The sequence below is a fragment of the Momordica charantia genome, assembly GCF_013281855.1.
Source record: "Momordica charantia cultivar OHB3-1 chromosome 4 unlocalized genomic scaffold, Mcharantia_2.0 BLBB01000004.1, whole genome shotgun sequence".
NCBI classification, from domain to species: domain Eukaryota; kingdom Viridiplantae; phylum Streptophyta; class Magnoliopsida; order Cucurbitales; family Cucurbitaceae; genus Momordica; species Momordica charantia.
This window is the reverse complement of record NW_028275162.1, coordinates 12,811,877-12,835,950: the sequence shown is the minus strand read 5'-3', so window position 1 is coordinate 12,835,950 and position 24,074 is coordinate 12,811,877. Positions and strand designations below refer to the sequence as shown.

The 24,074-nt window shown below is 33.9% G+C and overlaps 3 protein-coding genes across 4 annotated transcripts; 2 read left to right on the top strand and 1 right to left on the bottom strand.

Moving 5' to 3' along the window:
• LOC111024157 (uncharacterized) lies at positions 1-12,673 on the top strand. Of its 2 annotated transcripts, none has more exons than XM_022301772.2 (6): positions 1-310; positions 10,297-10,491; positions 10,890-11,006; positions 11,113-11,262; positions 11,806-11,864; positions 12,368-12,673. In XM_022301772.2, the coding sequence occupies exons 1-6, from the start codon at positions 110-112 to the stop codon at positions 12,501-12,503; spliced, it is 858 nt and encodes a 285-aa protein (XP_022157464.1). In that variant the 5' UTR covers positions 1-109; the 3' UTR covers positions 12,504-12,673. The 2 variants fall into 2 exon arrangements, with proteins under 2 accessions (XP_022157464.1, XP_022157465.1); XM_022301773.2 differs by having other exon boundaries at positions 171-310; positions 10,270-10,491.
• Positions 12,674-14,272: 1,599 nt separating this feature from the next.
• Positions 14,273-18,236, bottom strand: LOC111024160 (small ribosomal subunit protein uS7). Its single transcript, XM_022301776.2, has 2 exons — positions 18,082-18,236; positions 14,273-15,016 (listed from the first exon to the last, which is right to left on the bottom strand). Exon 2 carries the CDS (start codon positions 15,009-15,011, stop codon positions 14,382-14,384), a length of 630 nt encoding a protein of 209 aa, XP_022157468.1. The 5' UTR covers positions 15,012-15,016; positions 18,082-18,236; the 3' UTR covers positions 14,273-14,381.
• A 4,589-nt stretch (positions 18,237-22,825) lies between these two features.
• Positions 22,826-23,671, top strand: LOC148211846 (uncharacterized). Its single transcript, XM_088122932.1, has one exon. It carries the CDS (start codon positions 22,826-22,828, stop codon positions 23,669-23,671), a length of 846 nt encoding a protein of 281 aa, XP_087979058.1.
• The last annotated feature ends 403 nt before the right edge of the window (positions 23,672-24,074 follow it).

Sequence of the window (24,074 nt, the reverse complement as noted above, 5' to 3'; positions counted from 1 at the left end):
TATTGTGATTCCGTAGAAAAAGAAAGAAAAAGGAACGAAAAGAGAGGTAACGCTGGGAGCGAAAGCACAATAACTTTTCCGGTAAAAAGAGAGAGGTCCAGAAGAGAGGATGACTTCTTCTTCTTCTTCTTCTTCTTCTTTATCTCTCTCCTCCATCTCCATCTCCATTCCCTCTCTCTCTCCTCCCTCTCTTTTCCTCTCCAGATTCATTAACCTTAATCCCTTCTTCTCCCCAAGCCCTAAATTCTCCCTCCACGCTGCTCCTCCCAAGCCCTTTTCCACCCGCCGTCATTCTCTCCATAAAACTCTGGTATGCTAACATCTCTCTCCTCCATTTCTCTCTTTTTGTTTGTTTGTTTTCTATTGCTTGCTCGACTCATGTTGCTGATTGGAACCCTTTTTCCGCGTTTCGTTCTCCATTTTCCTGCAATTATGTTGGTTAGTCTCCACAAATCTCTTGTTAAAGTTAATGACTCTGAATCCGAGTGTTTCGTTATGCCTACGCCTTTTGACATGTTGCGATTCTTCATGCTAAGGGTTTATTGTTTTTCTTCATTTCGAACCATGATGAAATTGTAAAATGGGTTCTGGATATTCGTGGTGTTCTCGGGAATGGAAATATAGGAAGGTTCTTCAATTTGTGAGTATATGGTGAAGTTTTTATATATGTGAAGTGGGTTTTATTTATTTGTGAAGGTGGAGTTCTTTTAATTTTTGGTAAGAAACAATTGCACAGAGACTATGTAAATACAAGAGAGGAGAGGAAAGCAAAAGCCAAGCACCATGTCAAAGGAGATTACATAAGGTTCTTCCAATTGGCTAAAGGAGTGTTAATACTATAATTGTTGAAAGGAGAAGAAAGTTTACACCATAAAAGAGATGAAAAGAAAAAGGATAAAGATTCTGTAAACTAAACAGAATATATTATTTTTTTGTTGAAGATTCTGTTGTTCATTTTAAGCCAAAAGGTCCAAAATAAAACTCACATAATGAAGCCAAAGGACCTTCTTATTTTTTTGAGTTGATGCCCCACCGATATCAAAGGAAATTGGTATTTGTGCCCTTGGGAACTATCAAGTGCTAATTAAAAGTGGAAAGTAAGAAACTTCAGCAATTTCCTGCGAACGGGATAGTTGAGTAAAAGTGCTCCTGTGTCTTTGAATCTTTCTATTAAAGGGTACACCAACCTGGAAAAATCACACGACAAGGGAGGCATTTTTGGATCTTGTCATGGGTGTTTAGACCCTTGTGGTTGTGAACTTTCTTCGGATGGTGGTCTTTCTAAATTATATTGTAAATAAGATATCTCTCCTTCTCCCCCTTGCTCAACAAATGCATAAAGATTGAGCTCAATGATAATTGCCATTAGGATCCATAAGACAAGTCCAATGGCAATGACTGTGAACTAATTAGGTTGGAAATCTGCCTAAATATGAGATAGGGAGGCTCTTCAATCCTTGAGACTTTTTACACGTTATACCAAGATTTCAGCTCCTAGTCGAAGAAATCCACGTGACTATGATGGATGGCACTTTTTGGCTGGACAAAGAAAAATCCTTGGAAATACTTTGGAAACAAGGCACATTGCCCAGCCAGAGATCTTCCCAAAAGTATGCTGAAGAGCCATAAGCCTACTGCCACTTGCATTTTAGAGTAAATGAGGTATTTGTGCTTGAGAAGATATTTTCTAGAGTCTTTTGAAGAGTGAAGAGAGAAAGTATCTGACCTCTTGCCTGTACTGGAAGAGCCAAAATTTGCCTCAACGACCTTCCTCCAAAAGTATGTTTTTTCTTAGTACCCTCCAAAAGTATGTTGAAGCTGCAGTTAGTTTACAATATTTTAAATATATTTTGCTATTTTTCTTTTTGATAAGAAACTATTTCATTGGTTTTTTTTTGTGTTAATATATTTGTCTCTTATCCAAAAGAGGAATTTCTTTGATTGTATGAAATGAAGTTACAAAAGGTGGGTAAAATTCTGATCCAAGGGAACTCAAAAAATTTCTCCAATTAGATAAAAGAGAATGAAAGCTATAGCAGTGGAAAAGGGGTGAGCATTTACACCAAGTAACAACCAAAAAACATTAAAAAAAAAAAAACGTTCATTAGAGCATTCCACATCCTTGAAGATTCTTTGTTTTTTTATCTTGCCAAATGACCCATATAAAAGCTCAAATAAAACTCATCCAAAGCTTTTTTATCCTTGAACGGGAGATTTCCAAGAACGCTTGAGAGGATAATTGAACCATAGTTTGGAAGAGTCATATGGATAACGAAGCTTGATAGAAGACAATCCCAAAAAAAATTCAGTCACAAGAAAATGAAGATGTGTTGTTGTGGTTCTAGATTCTTTTTCCAAAGAGTGCATCATTGTGGGGAGATATTTGTGAAGGGTGGAGTATATCTTGGGTGTTGATGGCTTTGTGGCCAAGTTCCCAGAGAAAGAATTTTATCTCTTTTGGGTCTTTCCAAATGCCATTGAACAATTGGGGGTGATTTTTCAGTGAGAAGATAAAGAAAATCGAAAAACAAGAGAAGAGATGAGAATGAAAAGGGGCACAGTCCTTTTATTTGCCCTGACATTCAGAAAAGCATATATTAGGTTAGAAAAGTAAATCTGAAAAAGGTGGTCATTTGGCCTTGGGGCAGACGTGGGTGCCCCTAGGTATAGAGGAGCCAAGTTCCGACTCTCGGTTATCGGAAAAAAAAAGGCGAAAACTTTTGTAGGTTATATCTATCAATTTCCCATTTATGTGGCCTTAAGGGTAAATTTGATTTTTTAATGGGTAATTGATGGAGTAGATGCCATTATGAAGAGTTTGCACATTGTATAGCAGATGCTTAACATTTATTTTATTCCGAATGTGAGCTGTGAAGATGCAGAAGTACATTAAAAACTCGTTGGATAATGTTCAATGAACCTTCTGTTTGGAAACTTTAAGTTCTCCCTGAGTTAATGTCTAGTTTGCTTCAAGTAGTCTATTATTACTGGGGTACAATAGTCTTCTGATTTCTACAAACTATATTTGCAGTTGAGGGACTTTGAACTTGTTTTATTAGGATTTAGTGGTATCATTGCTCATAAAGCTTTTAAAAGGATTTCATTTATGAAATATCCGTCACGTATAAAAACAAATTATGATATAGACTAGGTTTCTCAAATACTAGTATATTCTTGTTTATTTAAAGGCAAGTATAAAAAATAAAGTCTCTCTGTAGCTCTTTACTGGATTTCTCAGGGAAAATTTAATGACTAAGTTGTTGCTTCATTGAAACTCTAATTGTATGATGATTTTGTTGTTCGGATATTAGATAAATTTCTGGAGTCAGTTAAAAGTTCCAATTAAATGTTCTTGTTAACGATCTTTTCTGTAATTTTTTATTATTTATTTATTATTTTATTTTATTTTTAGGAGAAAGAATGCTTTCATTGAGAAAAATGAAAAGAGTACAAAAGAACGAAAGAGGGCCAACGAAAGGGGCCTACAAAAAGACAGGCATGAGAGAGGAAGTCCTCTAAAGAAAAGGACTCTAATCCAAAAGAATGAAGCCTAATGGATAATTACAAAAGGCCTTAGAAATCGAGCCGCATAACGAAGTATTATATTTAATGAGATCTCATACATAGTACACGTATTTCTCCACCCCCCAAACAGTCTATGATTCCTTTCTGTAAATTGATTGACCTATTTATAAGATACATGAAGCTTTAAAAGAAATTATGCGTGTATAAAGCGAGCTTAGCTTAGTGGTAATTGGAATATACCTCCAATTAAGAGGTCGTGAGTTCGAGTCCCCTCCCCAACATGTTATACTCAAAAAATAAAAAATAAATGGAGTCATGATAATCTCTTCAAATATAATTAATGAATGAAATTACATGAGTAAGGGAAGGAAAGCCTCAGCTCTAGCCTTTTGGATGTTAGGATGAACTCTTCGAAATTTTGAATAAAGAGGAAAGAAAGGGTTTTATTACAAAAAGGGGAGAGATTTACATCATGAGCAAGCACAACCAAAATCAGGTTCTCTAATGAAGTATCAAAATCTTACTGCACATTCAGAATGTGCAGTTTTTTCTTTTCAGCCATATCCCCGAAAGCAGTTTCTTTCTTTTTTTTTTTTAACTATTAACGTCACTTTCTTCTTTATTATTCTTGTTGATTGATGAAGCCGGATAGTCGAGGATTTTACTAGTTGGTATCGTCTGGTTCCAAAGGCTATGTCTGAAAATGTAGGAACTTTATTGATTTACTGAGTGTAGTTCATACAAATATACATCTTATTTGTATGTTTGTGATAGGAATGAGCCTGAGGATAATTAGGGATATTATTTGGGTATTGAGGGTACCTTAGTAATTAGATAAGGAAGTTGTTAGGGAGAGTTGTTATAAATAGAATGGTGTTGTAAGAATGAGGGTATCGAATTGGTAGTATGGTTTAGGCTGTAAGAAGGATGTTAAGTTTTGATTGAAGTAATCTCGAGCATTGTCAGAGCGGAATCGTTTGGGTTTGATCCCGAATTCGTTTTCTATCATATGAAAGAATGTTTGAATGGTAGAACCACCATCGGATTTTTGTTTTAAAAGATAAACCCATGAGACTCGAGTAGTCATCAACTAAGAAGCACGGACACGGATACGGGACACGGACACGGACACGATAGGACACGACGATATGTCAATTACTAAGAAATTAGGACACGGACACGTTGGGATACGTTTTTTTTTTAATTTTTTTTAGGATTTATGTAAATTTAACCCAAAAAATATTAAAAAAGTCCTTGTAAAAGTTTTTTAATATTTTTTTACAGAGACCAAGTCCTTGTAAAAAAAAAGAAAGGGACAGAAACAAAACGCAGGTACTAAGAAAAATAAAGTTTAAATTTAGTGAAATAAAATGGTCAAAATTCAAAAAGCAGTTTAAAAAATGAGAATTGTTTTTAGTATATGAAAATGAAAGAAAAACAGAGGGTTGAAAAATAAAAAAGTTAGGTTATTAGAGTTTACCTAAGAAGCAAAAAAGAAAAACAGAGGGCAGGGTTGCATCGTCGGCAGCGGCAAGGGCAAGCGGGCGTCGGCGTCAGTGGCAGCGGCGTCGGCTTCGTGGAGTGGGTGGTGTGTTTCATTTTCGTGGGTGGATATTAGTTTATTTATCATTTATTTGTTTTTTTTTAATTACTAATGGGCATTGGACCTTCTTATTTGGGCTCAGAAAACCCACAAAACTGTCATCCCGTGTCCATCCCGTATCCATACCGTGTCCAGCTGTGTCCGATTTAAAAAAAAAAAAAAAAATCAGACACGCCAAAATGCGTGTCTGATACGTGTCTAGCAGGTGTCCGGGCGTATCCGTGTCGGACACGTGTCCGACACAGATACTTTGCCCAAAAATGTGTGTCCGTGTTTCCTAGGTTATCAATGAACACAATAAACCAACGAAATTTGGAAACATTTGGAACATTGGAAGGACCCCAAACATCAGTATGAATAAGAGAGAAGGGAACTGATATTCGTTTATTATTAGGAAGAGTTCACGCTTGTGTTTAGCGAATTCACAAACTTCACATTGAATTGACTTAGGATTAAGATTTTGGAATAAATCAGGAAACAATATTTTAAGGGTTCAAAACGAAGGATGTCCTAGTCTATAATGATTCAACAAAAGCTTACTTGAAGGATGATGAGTTTGTGAGGTGAAGGAGATTGGAACACTAGTTTGATCGACAAGTTCATTAAGATAATAAAGTCCATCTTTTTCATTAGCAAGTCCAATAATCTTCCCATTGCCCTGGTCCTGTAAAATACAAGAAGAATCAGAAAAAATTACTCTGCAACCTAAATCTTTGATCAAATTCTTTACTGATATCAAATTAACAGTTAAACGTGGTATATGAAGCACATTCTTTAAAGTAATGTTTGAATTTATCTTGATGTCTCCTTGACCAGCCACGGTTACCAAGGTACCATCTGCTGTAGAAATTTTCTTATTGCTCGGACAAATACTAAAAGAGATAAAATGATAGCTACTATTCCTCATATGGTCTGTTGCACCAGAATCAATAATCCATGTACAACGTTTAGGCTGAGAAGTTGTACTCGTCAAAGTTACCGAACCTGTACCTTTACAAGGAGCATTATCCAAAGTTTTTAAGAAGCTCCTTAATTGTTTGATCTCATGTATGTCCAACTTTTTTGTAATTTTGGGCGATTGTGACATTGATACCAAAACTAAACAACAACTCAGAAAATGGAGAACCACGCATAAAACTGAAAAATCAGCACTAAACCGAACCGAAAGAGGGCTGAACCGAATCAAAACCAGTTGAATCGAACCAAAATATGCCGAACCAAACCAGATCTGATTGAAACGAACCACTGTGAGAATCGAACCAATTGTCGAATTGGCTGAATCGGATTAATTGAACCGGACTATCTGAACCGAACCGTCCGAATCGGGTTGATTGAACTGGACTGACCGAACCGACAAATGTTCTGAAGCAAAAACCCTAATAGATGCTACCCCACCCGAAACGTCAGAACCAGACCAAACCACCCAAACCAAACAAAATAGATGAATCAAACTGCACCGGCTCAGGTGTTTTCTGAAACCAGAAACCTAAGTGCTACCCCACGACAACCAGAGGGGCGAAGGCGATGGGTGGCGATTGGCGGTGACGAAAGCACACGGCCACAGCGACGGTGATTGGCGGAGAGATGAAACCCACGAACAGCAATCGGAAAACAGCAGCACTGACGAAACCCTAATGGGTACAAAATCCTAATGAACACAAAACCCTAATTCCCACAAAAAATTTAGAGGAAACCTAGAGCTCTGATACCATGTTAATTGATAAGAAAAGAAAATAATTCTTACTTGATTACAACAAATGATTGATACAAGGCTATATAAATAGCAGTCACAAAGAAGAAACTAAAAAGAAATTCTTGCCTATTAGGATAAGGAAACACTTACCAATTAGAACAATAAAAACCTAACCTAAATAAAATAGGAAACCTTTAAAATCAAATAAACTAAACCCTTCTACTACTATACCATTACAGGTTTATTCAAGAAGGAACACTGAAAAAGATACGTAAGTCCAAGAGTCTGAACATATCCCTATAACTGAAATTGAAGAGAAAATAATCAGTGATGAATCGGACATTATAGTATCTACTAATGAGGAGTCAGATATTACAATATCTGCTAATGATGAGTCAAACCTGGATTTGCCGATTGCTTTAAGGAAGGGAAAACGAACTTGTACTTAGTATCCATTGTCTCACTTTGTATCATATGACAAACTCTCAAGTCAGTACAAAAGTTTTATGGTTAACCTTACTCAGGTAAATATTCCAAAAACGTATATGAAGGCAATACAACATGAAGAATGGAGGCAAGCAATGAATCTTGAAATGCAGGCTTTAGAAAAAAATAAAACATGGGAGTTGGTTACTATGCCTAAAGATAAGAAAGTTGTAGGATGTCGATGGATATATAGTGTAAAGTAAAAAGCAGATGGAACACTTGAGAGGTACAAAGCACGGTTGGTTGCTAAGGGATATACTCAAACATTTGGAGTTAATTATCTTGAAACCTTTGTGCCTGTTGCCAAGATGAACACAGTATGAATACTTCTATCTCTTGCTATAAATCATGGATGGGACATGTTACAATATGATGTTTTTTACATGGTGATCTTGAAGAAGAAATTTATATGGAGATTCCACCTGGGTATCAGCAAGCAGGAAATAAAGTTTGTAAATTAAAATAGGCGTTGTATGGATTAAAGCAATCTCTTAGGGCATGGTTTGGTAGATTTTCTCAAGTTAGGAGGAAGATGGACTATAAACAAAGTCAAGGAGATCATACATTGTTTATAAAACATTCTGCTACAGGGGAAGTAACCGCATTGATTGTTTATGTGGACGATATTATCGTCACTGGCAATGATAATAATGAGCAAGATAAACTGAGAAATTGAAGTTAAAGAACTGGGAAGACTGAAATATTTTCTTGGGATAGAAGTAGCCTATTCTAAACAAGGCATATTCTTATCACAACAGAAATATGTGATTGACTTACTTTCTGAAACAGGAAAGCTTGGCAGCAAATCAATAGGAACGTCGATTGATCAAAACTATAGATTATGTGCATCTGAAGAGAGTCCTCTAGTAAATAAGGAAACTTACCAGAGGTTAGTTGGAAAATTAATATATCTTTCTCATACGAGACCAGATATTGCGTATGCTGTAGAAGTGGTAAGTCAATTTATGCATAGTCCAAAATAAATTCATCTTCAAGTTGTGTACCGAATACTCCACTATTTGAAGAACTCCATTGGGAGAGGATTGTTGTTTAAGAAAGGCGAGAAACTTAATTTAGAGGTTTATACAGATGTAGATTATGCAGGATCGATAGACGATAGAAAATCTACTTCTGACTACTATACTTTCTTAGGTGGGAACTTAGTGACGTGGAGAAGTAAAAAACAAAATGTAGTTGCAAGATCAAGTTCAGAAGCGGAATTTAGAGCAATGACATTGGGCATCTGCGAATTACTGTGGATAAAGATTATTTTAGAAGATTTGAAGATTTCATTGGAAGGGCCCATGAAACTTTATTGTGATAACAAGTCTGCCATCAGTATTGCACATAATCCAGTTCAACATGATAGAACCAAGCATGTTGAAGTTGATAGACACTTCATAAAAGAGAAGTTAGATAGCGGCCTCATATGTACTCCATTTGTACCAACAAACAATCAAATAGCAGATATTCTTACAAAAGGATTGAACAACATCAACTTTGAGCATTTGGTTAACAAGCTGGGAATGGAAAATATTCATTCACTAGCTTGAGGGGGAGTGTTAAATTATAGTTTATTTGATTTTAAAGGTTTCCTATTTTATTTAGGTTAGGTTTTTATTATTCTATAGGTAAGTGTTTCCTTATCCTAATAGGCAAGAATTTCTTTTTAGTTTCTTCTTTGTGACTGCTATTTATATAGCCTTGTATCAATCATTTGTGGTAATCAAGTAAGAATTATTTTCTTTTCTTATCAATTAACAGTCCAAGTACCTCGAATTACTAAGAAGCACCAACACGCCTAAATAGGCTGGGTGTCGGTGTCCACACCGACACGTGAAAAAGTGTCGGAAATTTTTTTTATTTTTATTTTCAGACACGCGTCGGACACGCAGTCGATGCGCGTCTGACACACACGGGACACGCTAGTGGCGTTTTTCCTTTTTTTTCCCCTGTTAAAAGTGAGTTTTTTAAAGACTTGGACTTCAACATTGTCTTTTAATGAGTTTTTTTACTAAGACCCAAAGCCCATTAGGGTTTAAAATTAGGGTTCAAAATTATTATCATGTTGTAAACCTAATTTTACTTCTTCGCACAGTGAAAAAAAAATATTGTTCTTCACCTCCTTCCCCTCTCTACGCTCTTTATGCACAGTCGTGCCATTTCCTCCGTTATCTTCCGTGTTAGTTTTAAATGATGATGGGACTCAAATTGGTGAAGATGATGCTAACAATGTTGGGGAAAATGTTTAGAAGACTTTGTTTGATTTCGATTGTTTGATTTCAATTCGTAGTTTTTGTTTGTAAGACTTGTTTTATTGAATATTGGATGTTTTTTATGACATTGATTATTGTATGAATGTTATGGACCTATGGTATTTATGTCGATGTTTAAAGGTAAAAATAGTATTACATATTGATAATATGTTAAAATATGCACACATATATATATATTTAAAAAAGAAAATTAACGTGTTCCTAGCGTGTCATGTCCTACTTTATTTGGAAATTGGCGTGTCGTTGTGTCCGTGTCATGTCGTATCCATGTCGTGTCGTATCCGTGTCGTGTGCCCATGACAGTGCCTCTTAGCTTGGTAGTTATAGTAGTTCTTATATCTTGTTATATTTCAATACTTCTGATTGACTTGGTACTTGGTGTAACTGAGTTGTCCTTACAAGTTTTGATGGTTAGTCAGCTTTGTTATTATCTCTGCATCTTTATTTGTGGAAAACTCTATATTCTTATCCTATTTTGGTTTACGGAAGAAATTCTCTTTTTTTTTTTCTCTCTTTTTTTTTTAAATCAAAGAGGAGGGCTAAATCTGGTTGACTTGACTTGCTTCAAGCCTTATAATTTAAACTTTTGTTTAATATTGAGACTGTTTGGAGTTTCATAGTTAAATAGCAAGCTTTTACTTTACCACGTTTGTGGGCAGTTGTTTTCACTAATGATTTACTACCAGGGGATCTTTTTTATGTACTGGTTATAGTGGATTCAAGGGCATATAAGTAGAGATGAAGATGAAAATAGTAATGTGCATCAGAAGAATACGCAGATGTTTGGATATGGGTCTAATGACGAGACAGGCACTCAAATTCCAACCCAAGCCCAATCCATTGTGGAAGGATCAGGATCTGTTATGGTGTCCGAGTTCAAACCAGTTCCTGATGTTGATTATCTACAGGTGAGTGTTGTGGAATCTTATCTTTTCCTTTTCTTTTTGATGGCTATGAAACTAAATACTAACACTTATCCATATTGGCTATAGTCAATAGTTATATAACTTTGAACCGAAGTCTTCCAGGTTGGGAACAGTTATGTCAGCCATCTCTGAAAAATATGATTGAAAGAAAGGAGAGAGAGAGAGAGAGAGAAAAAAAAAACCAAGACTCTGTATTTTTCTTCTAAAGTTTACCTACGACTTCAGCATTTGCAATGGTACAATCTCCCGAGGAACCAGATCTTTTGGATGACCTTTTATTAACCTCTGTCATTGCTCTAGTTAGCCAGTAACCACAATTTCTTCCTCAGACTGCTTATGTGAAGCTCCTTACAAATTACTATGTGTTTTTATTTTTGCAGGAGCTATTGGCCATTCAACAACAAGGTCCTAGAGCCATTGGTTTCTTTGGAACCCGAAATATGGGTTTCTTGCATCAAGAACTCATTGAGATTCTTAGCTATGCAATGGTTATAACGGTGGGATATGTGATTTAATGTCAATGCATTATAGTGAACTGTGAAAGGTTCTTTGGTATTTGATGAGTGCATGAACTTCATATTGCTGAATAATTTTTGTATGCAGAAGAACCACATCTATACTTCAGGAGCATCTGGAACCAATGCAGCAGTTATCAGAGGTGCATTGAGGGCTGAGAAACCAGAATTGCTTACTGTCATTTTGCCACAAAGTTTGAAAAAACAACCTCCCGAGAGCCAGGAATTATTATCCAAAGTAAGTTTTGTTGGCTTTAAAATATTTACTCAGAGCTTGTTTGTGTGCATTGTTCTAAACATGTTTGAGGAAAAATTTTAAAAAGGCTCAAGGAAGTTTGGAAAGTAAAAATTTATTTTTGTTTCTATTTACTCGTTGGTTTGACCACTTGGAGCATATTGTATAGGCTCCTTGGGCCTGGAGGTCTCCTTTTGTTGTTCCCCTTTCTTTCTACTTTTCTTACAATCAATGAAAAGTTTTGGTTTCTTATAAGAAAAATAATTCTAAAAAATGATAACTAGAGTTCCTTTGCACTTGAAAATTTCATAAACTTACCGTATGCAATGTTTTCTTCAGGGGAAAAAAATGCCAAAAAGAGGAACTTCTCTTTTACTTTCTACTTTAAAGAAAAAGAGAGAGAGAGATTAACTTCTCTACTTATTAGAAAATGTATTGGGAGTTTCCCTTTAGTTGATAATCTGGTTTTATTGTCGATGAGGTGAATTGGTCAATAGTATGTTTATTAAAATTTGTAATCTTTATGATTTTCTTGGGTGTTTGTAGGTGAAGAATGTGATCGAGAAGCCCCACAACGATCATCTACCTCTAATAGAAGCTAGCAGGTTTGTGGTCTTTTTCCCTTAGTTGACAATAAAGCTAATTATAACTTTATATAGTGAAAGTATAATGCCCCCAAGGGTAGCCCCATTAGCAAGTACCTAGATCTTGTGGTATCAGTTGTCATGAGGTTTTGTGTTCGAACCTTCGAGTAATCTTAATACCAAAAATCCTTGATGTCTCTCATGTTTGAGCCTTGGAACGGACGTAGGTGCACGGGTTATAAAGAGGTTAAAAAGCTAAATAGCTTCGATTCCGAGTTATCAAAAAGAATATAGGAAAAGTATAATAATAAACTTGTGCTTCGTGTTTGAAACTTACATGAAAATATCCATTACCATTCTCTTCCATAGGAAAGAAAAATGTAATCCAAGATACATACAATGTACATAGGCCGAGTGCTTTCACACTCTTCTACGTAGCCAAGTGCTTTGATTGTACATATACTTTTAAAGTGCTTTTAGTTGCCTCTCGATCCAGTTACTGATTTTTTTTGGAAAAATTGCAGGTTATGTAATATGGACATAATTTCACATGTACAGCAAGTTATTTGCTTTGCATTTCATGATAGCAGATTGCTCATGGAAACTTGCCAAGAGGCTAAAAATCTCCGCAAAATCGTTACTCTTTTTTATCTCGACTGAGAACAACTCGGTTGCTCCAAATTCTGTAAATACATTACAATTGTTTAAGACATATTTTGCTTGTAAATTTGATTAGTTGCTTCTGCTTCTGCTGCTGCTTCTCTCTCAACTTTAACAATTGCTGTGACATTGAGGAAAAAAAATGGGCCAATTTGCCCTTCCCCTTTCAATGAGATATTTTTATGTTTGATTTTTTTTCTAAAGGACAAAGGAGGAAATCTCCTCCCCTGTCTTGAAATATGCTCCAGTTTGAATTGAGATACGAATATCAGTAACTCTGCCACACACCATTTCAGCACGTGTAGTGGGCAGCTATTTTCACCTTTAAATTAATAAAATTCTTTCAAGAACTGGAAAATTACTAAAATTGCTTATTCAAGTTTAGGTTCGGTTTTTTAGTTTTTGTTTTTGAAAATTAAGCTTAAAACACTACTTATTGATACTATGTCTATCTATGTGCTTATTTGTTTTGTAACCTTCAACTTTAAAAATATTTTTAAAATCAAAGTTGCGTTCAAAATAATTAAATTTAAAAAAAAGTATTTGAAAACCTTGTTTTTCAAGATCAAAACCTGAGTTTTAAAAACTTGTTTTTATTTTTTAAATGTTGGTAAAAAAGTTTAATGTGTTTTATAGATAGGTGGAAATGTAGATTATGAAAAAATAAGCCTGATTTAAAAGAAAAAAATAAATTTCGTTCCATATAAAAAATAAGCCTGATTTAAAAGAAAAAAATAAATTTCATTACATAGCATAATATAAAAAATAAGCATGGTTTAGAAGAAAAAAATAAATTTCATTCCATAGTATAATATAAATTTAGTAGGTATTTTAAAAATATTTAACTTTTCATTTTGACTTTTTGTAGTATGCTCACCCAACAAGTTTGATTTTGATTTAAATTATACTATTAATGTATTTTATTAATATATTGAACATAATAGTAAAATACTCATTTCAGAATTTGAGGGGTTAGATTAAAAAATATTTTTATATATGTTATATTAAAAGATAAGATTACAAATTAATGGAGAATTTGTAATAAATTATAGTAAAATAATGTCAAAAAGAGCTTAGATTAGCCATTGGCACCTCTTTTCTAACTAGAAGGTTAGAGTACAAATACCCCTCTGCACTTATTTACTAGAAAATATATACGTAGATAGTAAAATAATAAATAAGATCTTTTTATGAAAGAAAAAATATACATTTGAATTTACTAATAAAAAATAAACGTTTGCATAAAGAGATAAATTCAGATTTTATTAACACAAAGTTGTGGAGTTGTAAAGTAGTTGTGGAACTTCAAATGGCATAAACTGATAAAAGACACGAAACAAATTATTCTATAGAATCCGACTTTTAGAAGCAAATTTATGAAATCTTAAAAGTAAATAATTTTGATATATTTTGACCACAAATTTTGTTTATTTTGAGAATGAACCACCCAGTATGTCAATGAATCGTGTAGTGGAAAGAGAGATTAGATAAAAAGAAAATTAAGTAAATTAGAATCCCATTTAATAACCATTTAATTTTTTTTTCGGTTTTTAAAAAAACTTATAGAACCAAGTTCCACCTATAAATGTTTGTTTTAAAATCCAAAATCTAAGCCCAACTTATTTTCGTTTTGAAATTTAGCAATAACTCAAATGTTTCAAATGGGACTTCAAAATAGAAAATAGAAAATATGTGGAACTTCAAATATTGGTATTGGAAATCTAATGAGGATAGAACAGCAGAAAAGAAAAGAACGAGGAACTTGGAAATAGGTCCAAAAAGAGGTTGATTTTAGCAAAAATCTTTCAAGTCTAAATAAATTTAGAGATGAACAAAAACAAAACCGCACAAAAACTGTTGCTGAGAAATAACCTCAACTCAACGATTTGCCTTTGCAACTCTCTCAATCTCATCCTTTTTCTTGATGGCATAGCTGTTGGACGAACCCTTTGCTGCATTAATAAGCTCATCAGCCAGACACTCTGCAATTGTCTTGATGTTTCTGAACGCAGCCTCCCGAGCACCCGTCGTCAGAAGATATATTGCTTGATTCACGCGACGCAGCGGGGATATATCCACAGCCTGACGCCTAACAACCCCAGCCGAACCAATTCGAGTAGCATCTTCACGTGGTCCACTGTTCACAACCGCATCCACAATCACTTGAATGGGGTTCAGATCAGTCAGAAGATGAATAATCTCCATTGCGTGCTTGATAATCCTGACAGCCATGAGTTTCTTCCCGTTGTTTCGCCCGTGCATCATGAGTGAATTTGTGAGCCTCTCCACAATTGGGCACTGAGCTTTTCGAAACCGCTTCACAGAGTACCTCCCAGCAGTGTGAGGGACATAGGTGGCGTGCTTGGCAGTTGCAACCCCAACATAGTCAACCAGCGAGATGTCGTTCACCTGGACATCGTCAAATGTCCACCGGTTGAACAGCTTCACGTCATGATGAGGCTGGGTCAGTTCCTCATTTACGTTTACCACATCAACTTCAACAGCCATACTTCCTGAAGAACAAAAATCCAAACAAAAAGTGAGCACTAGATATGCAGTACACATGAAATATATCTGGATACGTAATAATTTACTCCCTTGTTCAAATTAGGACAACTTTTATATAAAAACCAAAACACTCAATGTGCTTTATAACATATCCTCCTCTCTTTCAATTACAAGGCTACAATTTTCCTCCAAAAAATGAGGACATATTCTCAGAACACCACATCTCCCCCCTACTTCCTGCAGTGTAGGGACCATGACATAACATTCTCTTAATCTTTCATTCATAAAATTCTAGACCTCCTCCTACTAAATCCAAAATGCTCAGAGCTAAGAAACACAGACACTTGAATTTGGGTGATATGAAATACGAACACTTCGGGTAACGCCCGAGGACACTCCAACACTACGTATCTGAGGACACTCCAACACTTATGAGACATGTATCAAACACTTGTCAGGTTGTACAAAGTGAATATGGATCCGACACTTGTTAGGCACCCATATTAAACACTTATTAAGCCTAAGAAATAAACATGAATAGAAGTATAGGACAAAATAATTTCATTTTAAGCATAAAAATGCATAAACTTATTGAATTAAATTTACTTAAGGTATAAAAATCACTTTTAAAGAAGTGTATATTTTAATAAATGTTTCAGTGTCCTGTCTGTGTCCTAATTTTTTTAAAAATGACGTGTCACCGTATCTATGTCGTGTCATATCCATGTCTTTGTGTCAGTATCCGTGCTTCTTAGGCAAAATCTAATCTAGATCCTTGTTCAACTCTATCACATAACACACAGGCTGAAAAAGATACAACCAACTTCGATTGAAACCAAAGGCGACAATTCTCCCTTGAGTATCCAAGGGAAGAACTTAACCTCATCAGGAATTTCAAACCTAGAAAGTTGAATTATATATGGGGACGGAAAATTATAGATGTTATGATAAAATGAAAGCACCGTAAGAAGAGGACCAATACTAATGCAGAATTCACATTCTCCAATCTCTTACACTAGGCCAATCATATGAGAGGAAGGATCAGGAACTCTATCATCCACATTTCTTGTCAAATTGAAATCATAAAACAAGGTTGCAGCACAGAAGTTGCACATTTCCACAAGAGCAACAATTTCAAACACATTTCTTGCTAAAATATTTATATCACGTGCAATGAGAGTATAAAATTTAACATAACAATATAAATATTCTTTAATAGTATATTAATATGTTAATCATCACATAATATAATGAAAAGTACGGTCAGGGTTGAAATTAAAATTAAAATAAGTAAAAGTATTTTCTTCATCCCATTTGGAACAAAAACTCCCTACTACCAAGTCTTATTATTGCTTGTTATCCTCTCCATAACAAACATATTAAGGGTGTAGGTATAAAATTGTACAATTTAGGAGAATAAATGAAGAACAAATTTGTAGTCGATAAGCATACCCACAAACAGACAATAAATTAGACAAATGCATGAGTGCAATTATTAAATCATACATAATATACTTGGAACTTTCTTACATGGCTTGTCCAACATGATTACTCGTATAGACCTATTGTCCACCTAACAATTAAATAACTTCGGCAAAGATGACCTAGATATGATAACATAGGTAGGACAACTTGGATTACAATTAAAAAATATGAGGCAACCAAGAGGTCGGAAATAGGCAAAAGACAAACACACACATGTTTTAACAGATTTCAAGCAAGCCAAGGTGATGATATGCATGATTACTATCTTAATAATTGTCCACACATTGTAGTAACAACTTGTATCAATTTTACATATTCATATAAACAAAATAAACAGTATATACAATAAAGCTAAAAGCCTACAAGGAATAAATAATATCAATAAATAAATATAACAAAGGAAGCAAATTCATTCCAACAACATATATACACCCTATGTGAGGAAAGGACTTGTGACTCAAGCCTCAAGGGTTTCAAACTTTGAGGCGAGAGATGAGTCTTAAAAGTGAATATGAATTTTAATGATATATTTACAGGTGAATATCATGTATGAATGACAATTTAGGAAAGTACTTGGTAACAAAAGTGGGGTAAATCCCCTAAATTCATAGTCATGCATCAGGTCAAATTAAATCCCCCAAAAACTTTTCTCAAATAAAAATTTAAAACCGTTTACATTATGAATGACAACTAAGTAGGCAACACTCACATGAACAGGAGTACATAAGCTTCAAAACAAGTAATCAAATCAAGGTCAAACGACAAATAATGAAACGCAACAGATCTAGTATTACAACAAAGGTATGGTAACGTACAGATTATTAATTCTAAGGATTCAAAATTAATTAATTAAAGCTATTAATACATAGTCGACATAAGGTATAGGTGAGTGAGGCTGGCGCATAAGGGACCCAATTTTCTAAAGTCTCATTTTCTCTTTTCTATATTATATGGTCATAATATGTCTATTTATTTTGTTCTATAATTATAAATATTAAGATAATCAATAGAATATTTAAATCATTCTATAGCTTTTTACAAATAACACAAATATAATTATATACATATTTTTCCTGACAATATTAAATGGTCTTTTAAAAAGTCATCTGATAGGAGGGTTAATGGTGGGGCGGGGAAGGGGAACCCCCAAATAATTCCCCGTCCCTGAAAAATTTCATGGGGATCGGGGGGATTCCTTGTGGGGATTTTTCCCCTTAATTTTTCATTTCATATTGGAACAAATAAGATCTAAAATTTTAGGGCATCCTATCTGTATATGAAAGTAAATATTACCAGCCGAGATTCCTCAAATCTGGACCTTATACGAGCGATAAAAATGCAAGAAGCACATATTCTCAGGAAATCAAAAGAAGAAAAAAGGCCCTTCCCAGATGAAAAAAAAAACAAAATAAAAGGTACACAAGATTAAACTAAACAAAAATCGGCACTGATGCCAATTCGGTGAGCTCGAATCTGAAAGAAAAGTCAATTTGAAAGAAGAAACTGGAACCAGAGAATTTATGGCAAAGCAAATTTACAACCTTCATCTATATATAAATATATATATTAGATGGGGAAATCAAACCTGAACAGTCCGGCAGCGGGAGGGAGCAGTCCGGCGGAGGGAAAAGAGAGGAACAAAATCTGAGAGGGACAGAGAAAGAGGCGGCCGGGTGGGAGTAAAATAGGATAAAGGCTTAGGGTTTTTTCATATACTGTGCATTAACACGTGCAATGCACGTTTTTTTTCTTTACTTTTTTTAACTAAATTATTACTTTGAGTTTTTGTTATTAAATAATTAATTTAAATCCATATAAATTAGTTTTATTTGATAAATCAGCATTATTGTTTCGAGGGAAAAATACATTTTTTGTCCCTGGTGTTTGAGCTAGATATCTATTTAGTTATTCAAGTTTTAAAAGATGTACTTTTGATCTCTAGAATTTGAAAAATGGTTTTAAATGGTCCTTAGGGTGAGTTGACCGTTAGTTGACTTTACAGAATGCTGACTGGACTGTGAAATAGTGACATGACTCGATGACTTTTGAATTCTTTGTATACTACGTTGCAGATGTGTAAATGAGTTGGAAAATTGGAAGAGGTAAAATGGTAAAGGTTAAACTTAAAAATAAAATCAAATAAAGACCTAACCCTAGAGATTTAATCTCACGCATGTGATTCTTCAAGTTTCTTATTCTTCTTCCTTCTTGCTTCTGCATTAATGATACAATTCTTCCATTATCAAACTGAAAAACCATCTTCTTCCTTCTCCATTGCAACTGCGAGGGCATGCCCAAAACTCCATAGAAACATCCTCCCTCCATCTTCCAAACATTTTTCTCTATTATTGGACTAAATTGATGCAATTTTTGCCCTAGATTTTTGCGACTGAATCTAAGACTCTTCTTTCTTGAACATCAATGGTCGGAATTGAAGGTATTCTTTTTTCATATTGCTGAAATTTTGGTTTAACAATACAAATCAGCAAACGTATTTATAAATGACTTTTTTTTCTTTTAAAAAGGTATTTTTAAATGGCTTGATGCTCACTAATTACTGAATATGATTATTTTGCTCAGTGGTGTAGTTGAGTGACTCTGATTCACATATAAAATTCCCTTCAAAATTTTGTCCCTTGACATATTGTGTTGTGAAAATTTGGGAGGATGTACTAAACTTATTTAAAGCTGGATCATCGGAGTATTTAGGCTTTTACAAAGCTAATGCTCTGAGAGATCCGAACACTGAATGGAGAATAACTTCTCTTTTGGTCTCAGCAAGTAAAATTGTTACCATACCATGTGTAAGTTTGATCATCTTTATCTATTGGTTCTGTGGTTTAGTTATGTCCTTAGTTGCTTTTCTTTTAGGTTTTAAGAGTTAAAATATGTTTCCTTCTATTTTTCAGTGGCAGATAAATTGGAGAAAATCCAAGATTGAAAATTTTCATTTATGTTATATAAATTATTCAATAGACTCAACTGAGGTTCTTGATAAATTCACTAGAGATGAAACAGCGATTGAGAAGGCTACAGATACATGCAGTTTGAATTAAGATGAATGTAAAAGAGATTCATAAAAAGAAGTCATGATATATGATAATCCTAGTTCTTTATCTCATTCTCTGTTCTGGTAACATATTGTACATGACTCATTCTTAACCTATCAGGTTGTTTATAATATAATCTTTTACTTCCTATTTATTTATTTATTAATTATCTTTGACTCTTATGCTAGCTTTAGTTTTGGAGTTCAAGTTTTAGCTTTTCCAATTTTAAGATTGCTTGTTTTTCAAATTTTGTGGACCAATAAGATCACGTTGTTAGCTTTAAGGCTTCAATCAAGCCAAATAATTTGTTGATCACCAACCAAGTATAAAGTCACAATTTGAGTATTTTAAAGTATCCATAGTGTAGAGTTTCAAAAAACAAAACCAATGTCTTTCGAATCACTCAAATCGAAGTTCAAATAAAGAAATTATGGTCAAGAAAAATTAGAAGAAAAATCCTATGTGGCAAATGACATGGACAAGTGGACCAATCCTATGTAGCGGTGGGGGACATACTTATGTTGACGTAACATCCAACAGTCGAACAAATTAGAAGATGACATGTGGTGCTTTCAATCTCCATCAATCAATTTCCACAAATTTCTCTATCTCCCCAATCACTTTCAATCTCTCCATTCACTCAAAATCTCCATAATTTCTCAATCTCCACCAATTTATTTTAATCACCATAATTATTTTTATTCATTTTTTTCTTATTCTTCATCTTAATCTACATCACTCATCATTTTTTTGCCCTCAATCCAATGGTCAAAATCCATCTTCAAAATTTTATTTAAACGCACCAAATTCTACCATCATCCACATTAATTATCAAAGCAAAATCTCTCTCTTCAAATTCTTGTCTCAACTTTTTTTGCAAAATCTTCACTCTCCTACAAATAACTTGCTCATTTTTTGTGAGAGATACATTAGAATTAGAATTTGACTTTTTAGCCATTACTTTTGTGTAAAATTTTGTGTAATCCACTTGTGTTTTTGCGTTCTTTATTTTCAAATTGGGTTTTGTATTATGGTGTAGGTACATCTTGGGTTGTGGGAAAAGTAAAGAGATAGTTATACAAATAGACAATTTCTTACGTATTAATTTCAAGAATGTCCAATTTTACTACAAATTTCGCTATTGTCTTCCTAAGGCCGGTTTATAATAGAAGTCTAATGGTAAATTACCACAATGTCCCTATAAACATATATTATATTAAAAAAAAACTGAAAATGAAATCGACTTAATTTGGGCGCCATTTTAGCAAAGCTTCATAATATATGAAAGCCCAAATTTTGGGATTCCTTCCCCAAAACTTTGGAAAAGATGGTGGTGGTTCAGAAGGTGGAAATATATTTAAAGCTACTGAAAATGTCTGTGAAGTTTATAATAGCCATAGCCACCTCAGTTGAATTTATTTCCATGGCAGAGATTCGATACTATTAATGACGTTGTTGAAGTTGAAGGAGTTGCCATGCGTGGTGAAGAAGATGATGGGTTTCATTCTCTGTTGCAGACTGAATGTTGTTGCCAGAGTAAATGGCCGGAAAGTATTTCTCTTCACCTCAATGATGACCATCTCCTCCGATTGGTCTCATCTCACTAGTCACTAGAAGTCTCCCAAAACCCAAATCAGATAATTTTATATATTTTTTTTTTCCTTTTTTTTTTCTTTTTATGTTGCATGTGCTATATTTCTAGTTAATATATGTGGGGTAATCTGCTATCTATACTATTTTTTTTAATGCTATTGCTTTATATGGAGTTGTTTTTATGGAGTATATTTTGAGTGCATGCACATATACTTTATATAACCTATTATTTTAGTATATAGAAAAAAGGTATTGGACGGGTATATTTTTATCATACTGTAGATTATATTAAAAAGTATATATTATATAATGTTCCTTGGAAAATAGAATTATTCGTTGAAAAAGAAGACCTATACAACTTTTAAAGAGGTATATATCATATAACTATATAAGAATACAAGGTATATATTATATATAATCTAATTAATACGTCGGAAAAATAGAAAATAAAGATGTCACAAATGAGATTAAAATTTTATATATCAATATATATTATATAACTTATTGGAGTATATTATTATCATACTATAAGTTAAATAAAAAGTATATATTATATAACCTTGAGGAGTATATGTTTATCATATTGTATATTAGAAGATTAACTGGTCAACGAGAAATGAAAATACTGGCAAAAAAAAGATATTTCAGGATAAAAACAAAAAGGATGATGCCACAGTACTCCATTATCATCTTACCTTATCATGTCGACAAGTTTACTTTTCTAATGCTCTCCGGCGAATATTAATGAGATTGAACAAAATTTTACATTTGAAATGTATTGAAATTGAGAAAAAAATTGGAATGAAATGAAAAAATCTTTTGTAATAAATTTCATTCTTTAGTATAATATATCAGAGAGTAAATTAGGGGATTATGGAAATAATTTATTTGAGACCCACAATAATTAAAGGCTTAGAGAATCAAATTTGGAACATTAAAGCTTTTACATTTATATAAAAAACTAATTATAATAAATATAATTGTCATAAATAAGGGTAAATTTTGGTATTTGAGAAAAGTTTTAAATCAAGAATTCTAAAAGTGTAAAATTTGAAAACCTTAGACATTTGTGAAAATAAGTTTCTAAAACAACTCGTCCAAGATATTATCTCAAAAGTAAATTGGTTAGATCCTAAACCAGTAAAAAGAAATGTGAGTTTCTCTTTAGCCTATGACAAAAAGAAGATCGATTGGTTTGGTTCTCACCCGTAAGAGAGCCGTTGCAATAAAATACCCAAAAAGAAGTATTGGGGAGTGGAGTAGGAATTTCCCAACCACTATAAAAATTCTCGGTGTCACCCATGCTTTTATCTTCTCCTTTTTAAATTCAGTATTTAACTGCTTTGAATTATTTTGCTAGATTGCATATAGGTTTGCTTAAATATTTTGTTCCATAATGTATGCCATATAGTTTTAAAATTCCACAATAGGATACATGTATCATATATATATATATATATTTGATATATAGTATGTATGTATAATATGCATCATATAGTTATAAATGTTATAATGTATCGATGCTTATTTTCATGATTGATTAATATAAGTGTTGTATTAATTAGATGAAAATAAAGTTGCATTGAGCATATTGAATATAAATTTGTTTTTACATAAATACAAACTACGAGTTTAGGGCAGCACACCCAAAAAAATGTTCGAGCTTGTCATAATATTATTTCGGCGATGACAAATCTAAAGAAGAAAGGGATAGAAGAAATACCTCTTTACCCATTTTGTAAAAGAAGTGAGGAAACGGTGGATCACTTTCTTGCTGGATGCAAGCACTCAAGTCAGTTATGGATGAGACTATTTCCAAATTTGGAGATGGGGAAAAGCTTAAATGGATGTTTTCGTGCTTGGTGGACTGAGTGGATGAAAATTCTTTCAGCGACAAAAATAACCATTGCGGGCATCACCTGCTGGGCCTTATGGAATGACAGAAACGCTGTGATAAATAACAAGCTAGTCTTAGAAGTGAACACAAAAGCCGATTGGATTCTTGAGTATGTGAATGAGTTTTCAGGTGCTTGTAAAGCAGGTGCGAAGGCTGAAGGAGAAAGAATACCTCGGAAGAATGAGTGGGTCCCTCCTCCGACAGGCTTGACGAAAATTAATAGGGATAGAGCCTGCGCAAATAACAGATATGGGATTGGGGTTCTAAGCAGGAACGACAAATTGGACATCGTTGCAGCTTTGGTTGATGTTCAGGCTGGAAGCAACTCCCTCTCGGCTAAAATCCGGGCAATTCGTGATGGTCTAAAACTTGCAACAAGGTTAGGGCTAAAAAGGGTGTTAGTTGGATTTAACTCTTTGGAAGCTATACATCTTATTTGTGAAGATGAAGAGTGGTGGGGTGAAGTAGGAAATTGGCTTGCTGAAATTAGAACCCTCTCAAGTGCTTTCTCGTCAATTTCCTTCTACCATATTTTTAGGGAGTTAACTAATAGGGCTCATTATTTTGCTAGAGAAGCTTCAAGGCTTGGACAACCATGTCTCTGGCTTTCAAATTTCCCTTGTTTTGTCTGTTAGTGCGCTTAGACTGACAAAAAGAACCTTGTAGCCTTAATGACATCCACAATTTATTAATGCTATTCCTACTTTATCAAAAAAAAAAAAACTTCTTTTATTGGTTGAATAACTGTTTACTTTTAATTTTAGTTTTTAAAAAATGGTAGGCAACCCTATCTCCCCCCCCTCCCTCCCCGCTTTACTTTCATAATCCTCTTCGGTGAATATTAGTGAGATTGAGCAAAAATTTGCATTTGAAATGTATTGAAATTGAGCAAAAAATTGGAATGAAATGAAAAAATCTTTTGTATTAAATTTCATTCTTTAGTATAATATATTAGGGAGTAAATTAGGGAATTATGAAAATAATTGATTTGGGGCCCACGATAATTAACGGTTTAGAAAATCAAATTTGGAACATTAA

Bases quoted from the DNA above. Each gene is read 5' to 3' on its own strand.
- LOC111024160 (XM_022301776.2), bottom strand. From the start codon at position 15,011: ATGGCTGTTGAAGTTGATGTGGTAAACGTAAATGAGGAACTGACCCAG.
- LOC111024157 (XM_022301772.2), top strand. From the start codon at position 110: ATGACTTCTTCTTCTTCTTCTTCTTCTTCTTTATCTCTCTCCTCCATC. The intron at 311-10,296 runs GTATGCTAACAT...TACTGGTTATAG, and splicing joins ATTCTCTCCATAAAACTCTG to TGGATTCAAGGGCATATAAG. The intron at 11,007-11,112 runs GTGGGATATGTG...TTTTGTATGCAG, and splicing joins GCTATGCAATGGTTATAACG to AAGAACCACATCTATACTTC.
- LOC148211846 (XM_088122932.1), top strand. From the start codon at position 22,826: ATGACAAATCTAAAGAAGAAAGGGATAGAAGAAATACCTCTTTACCCA.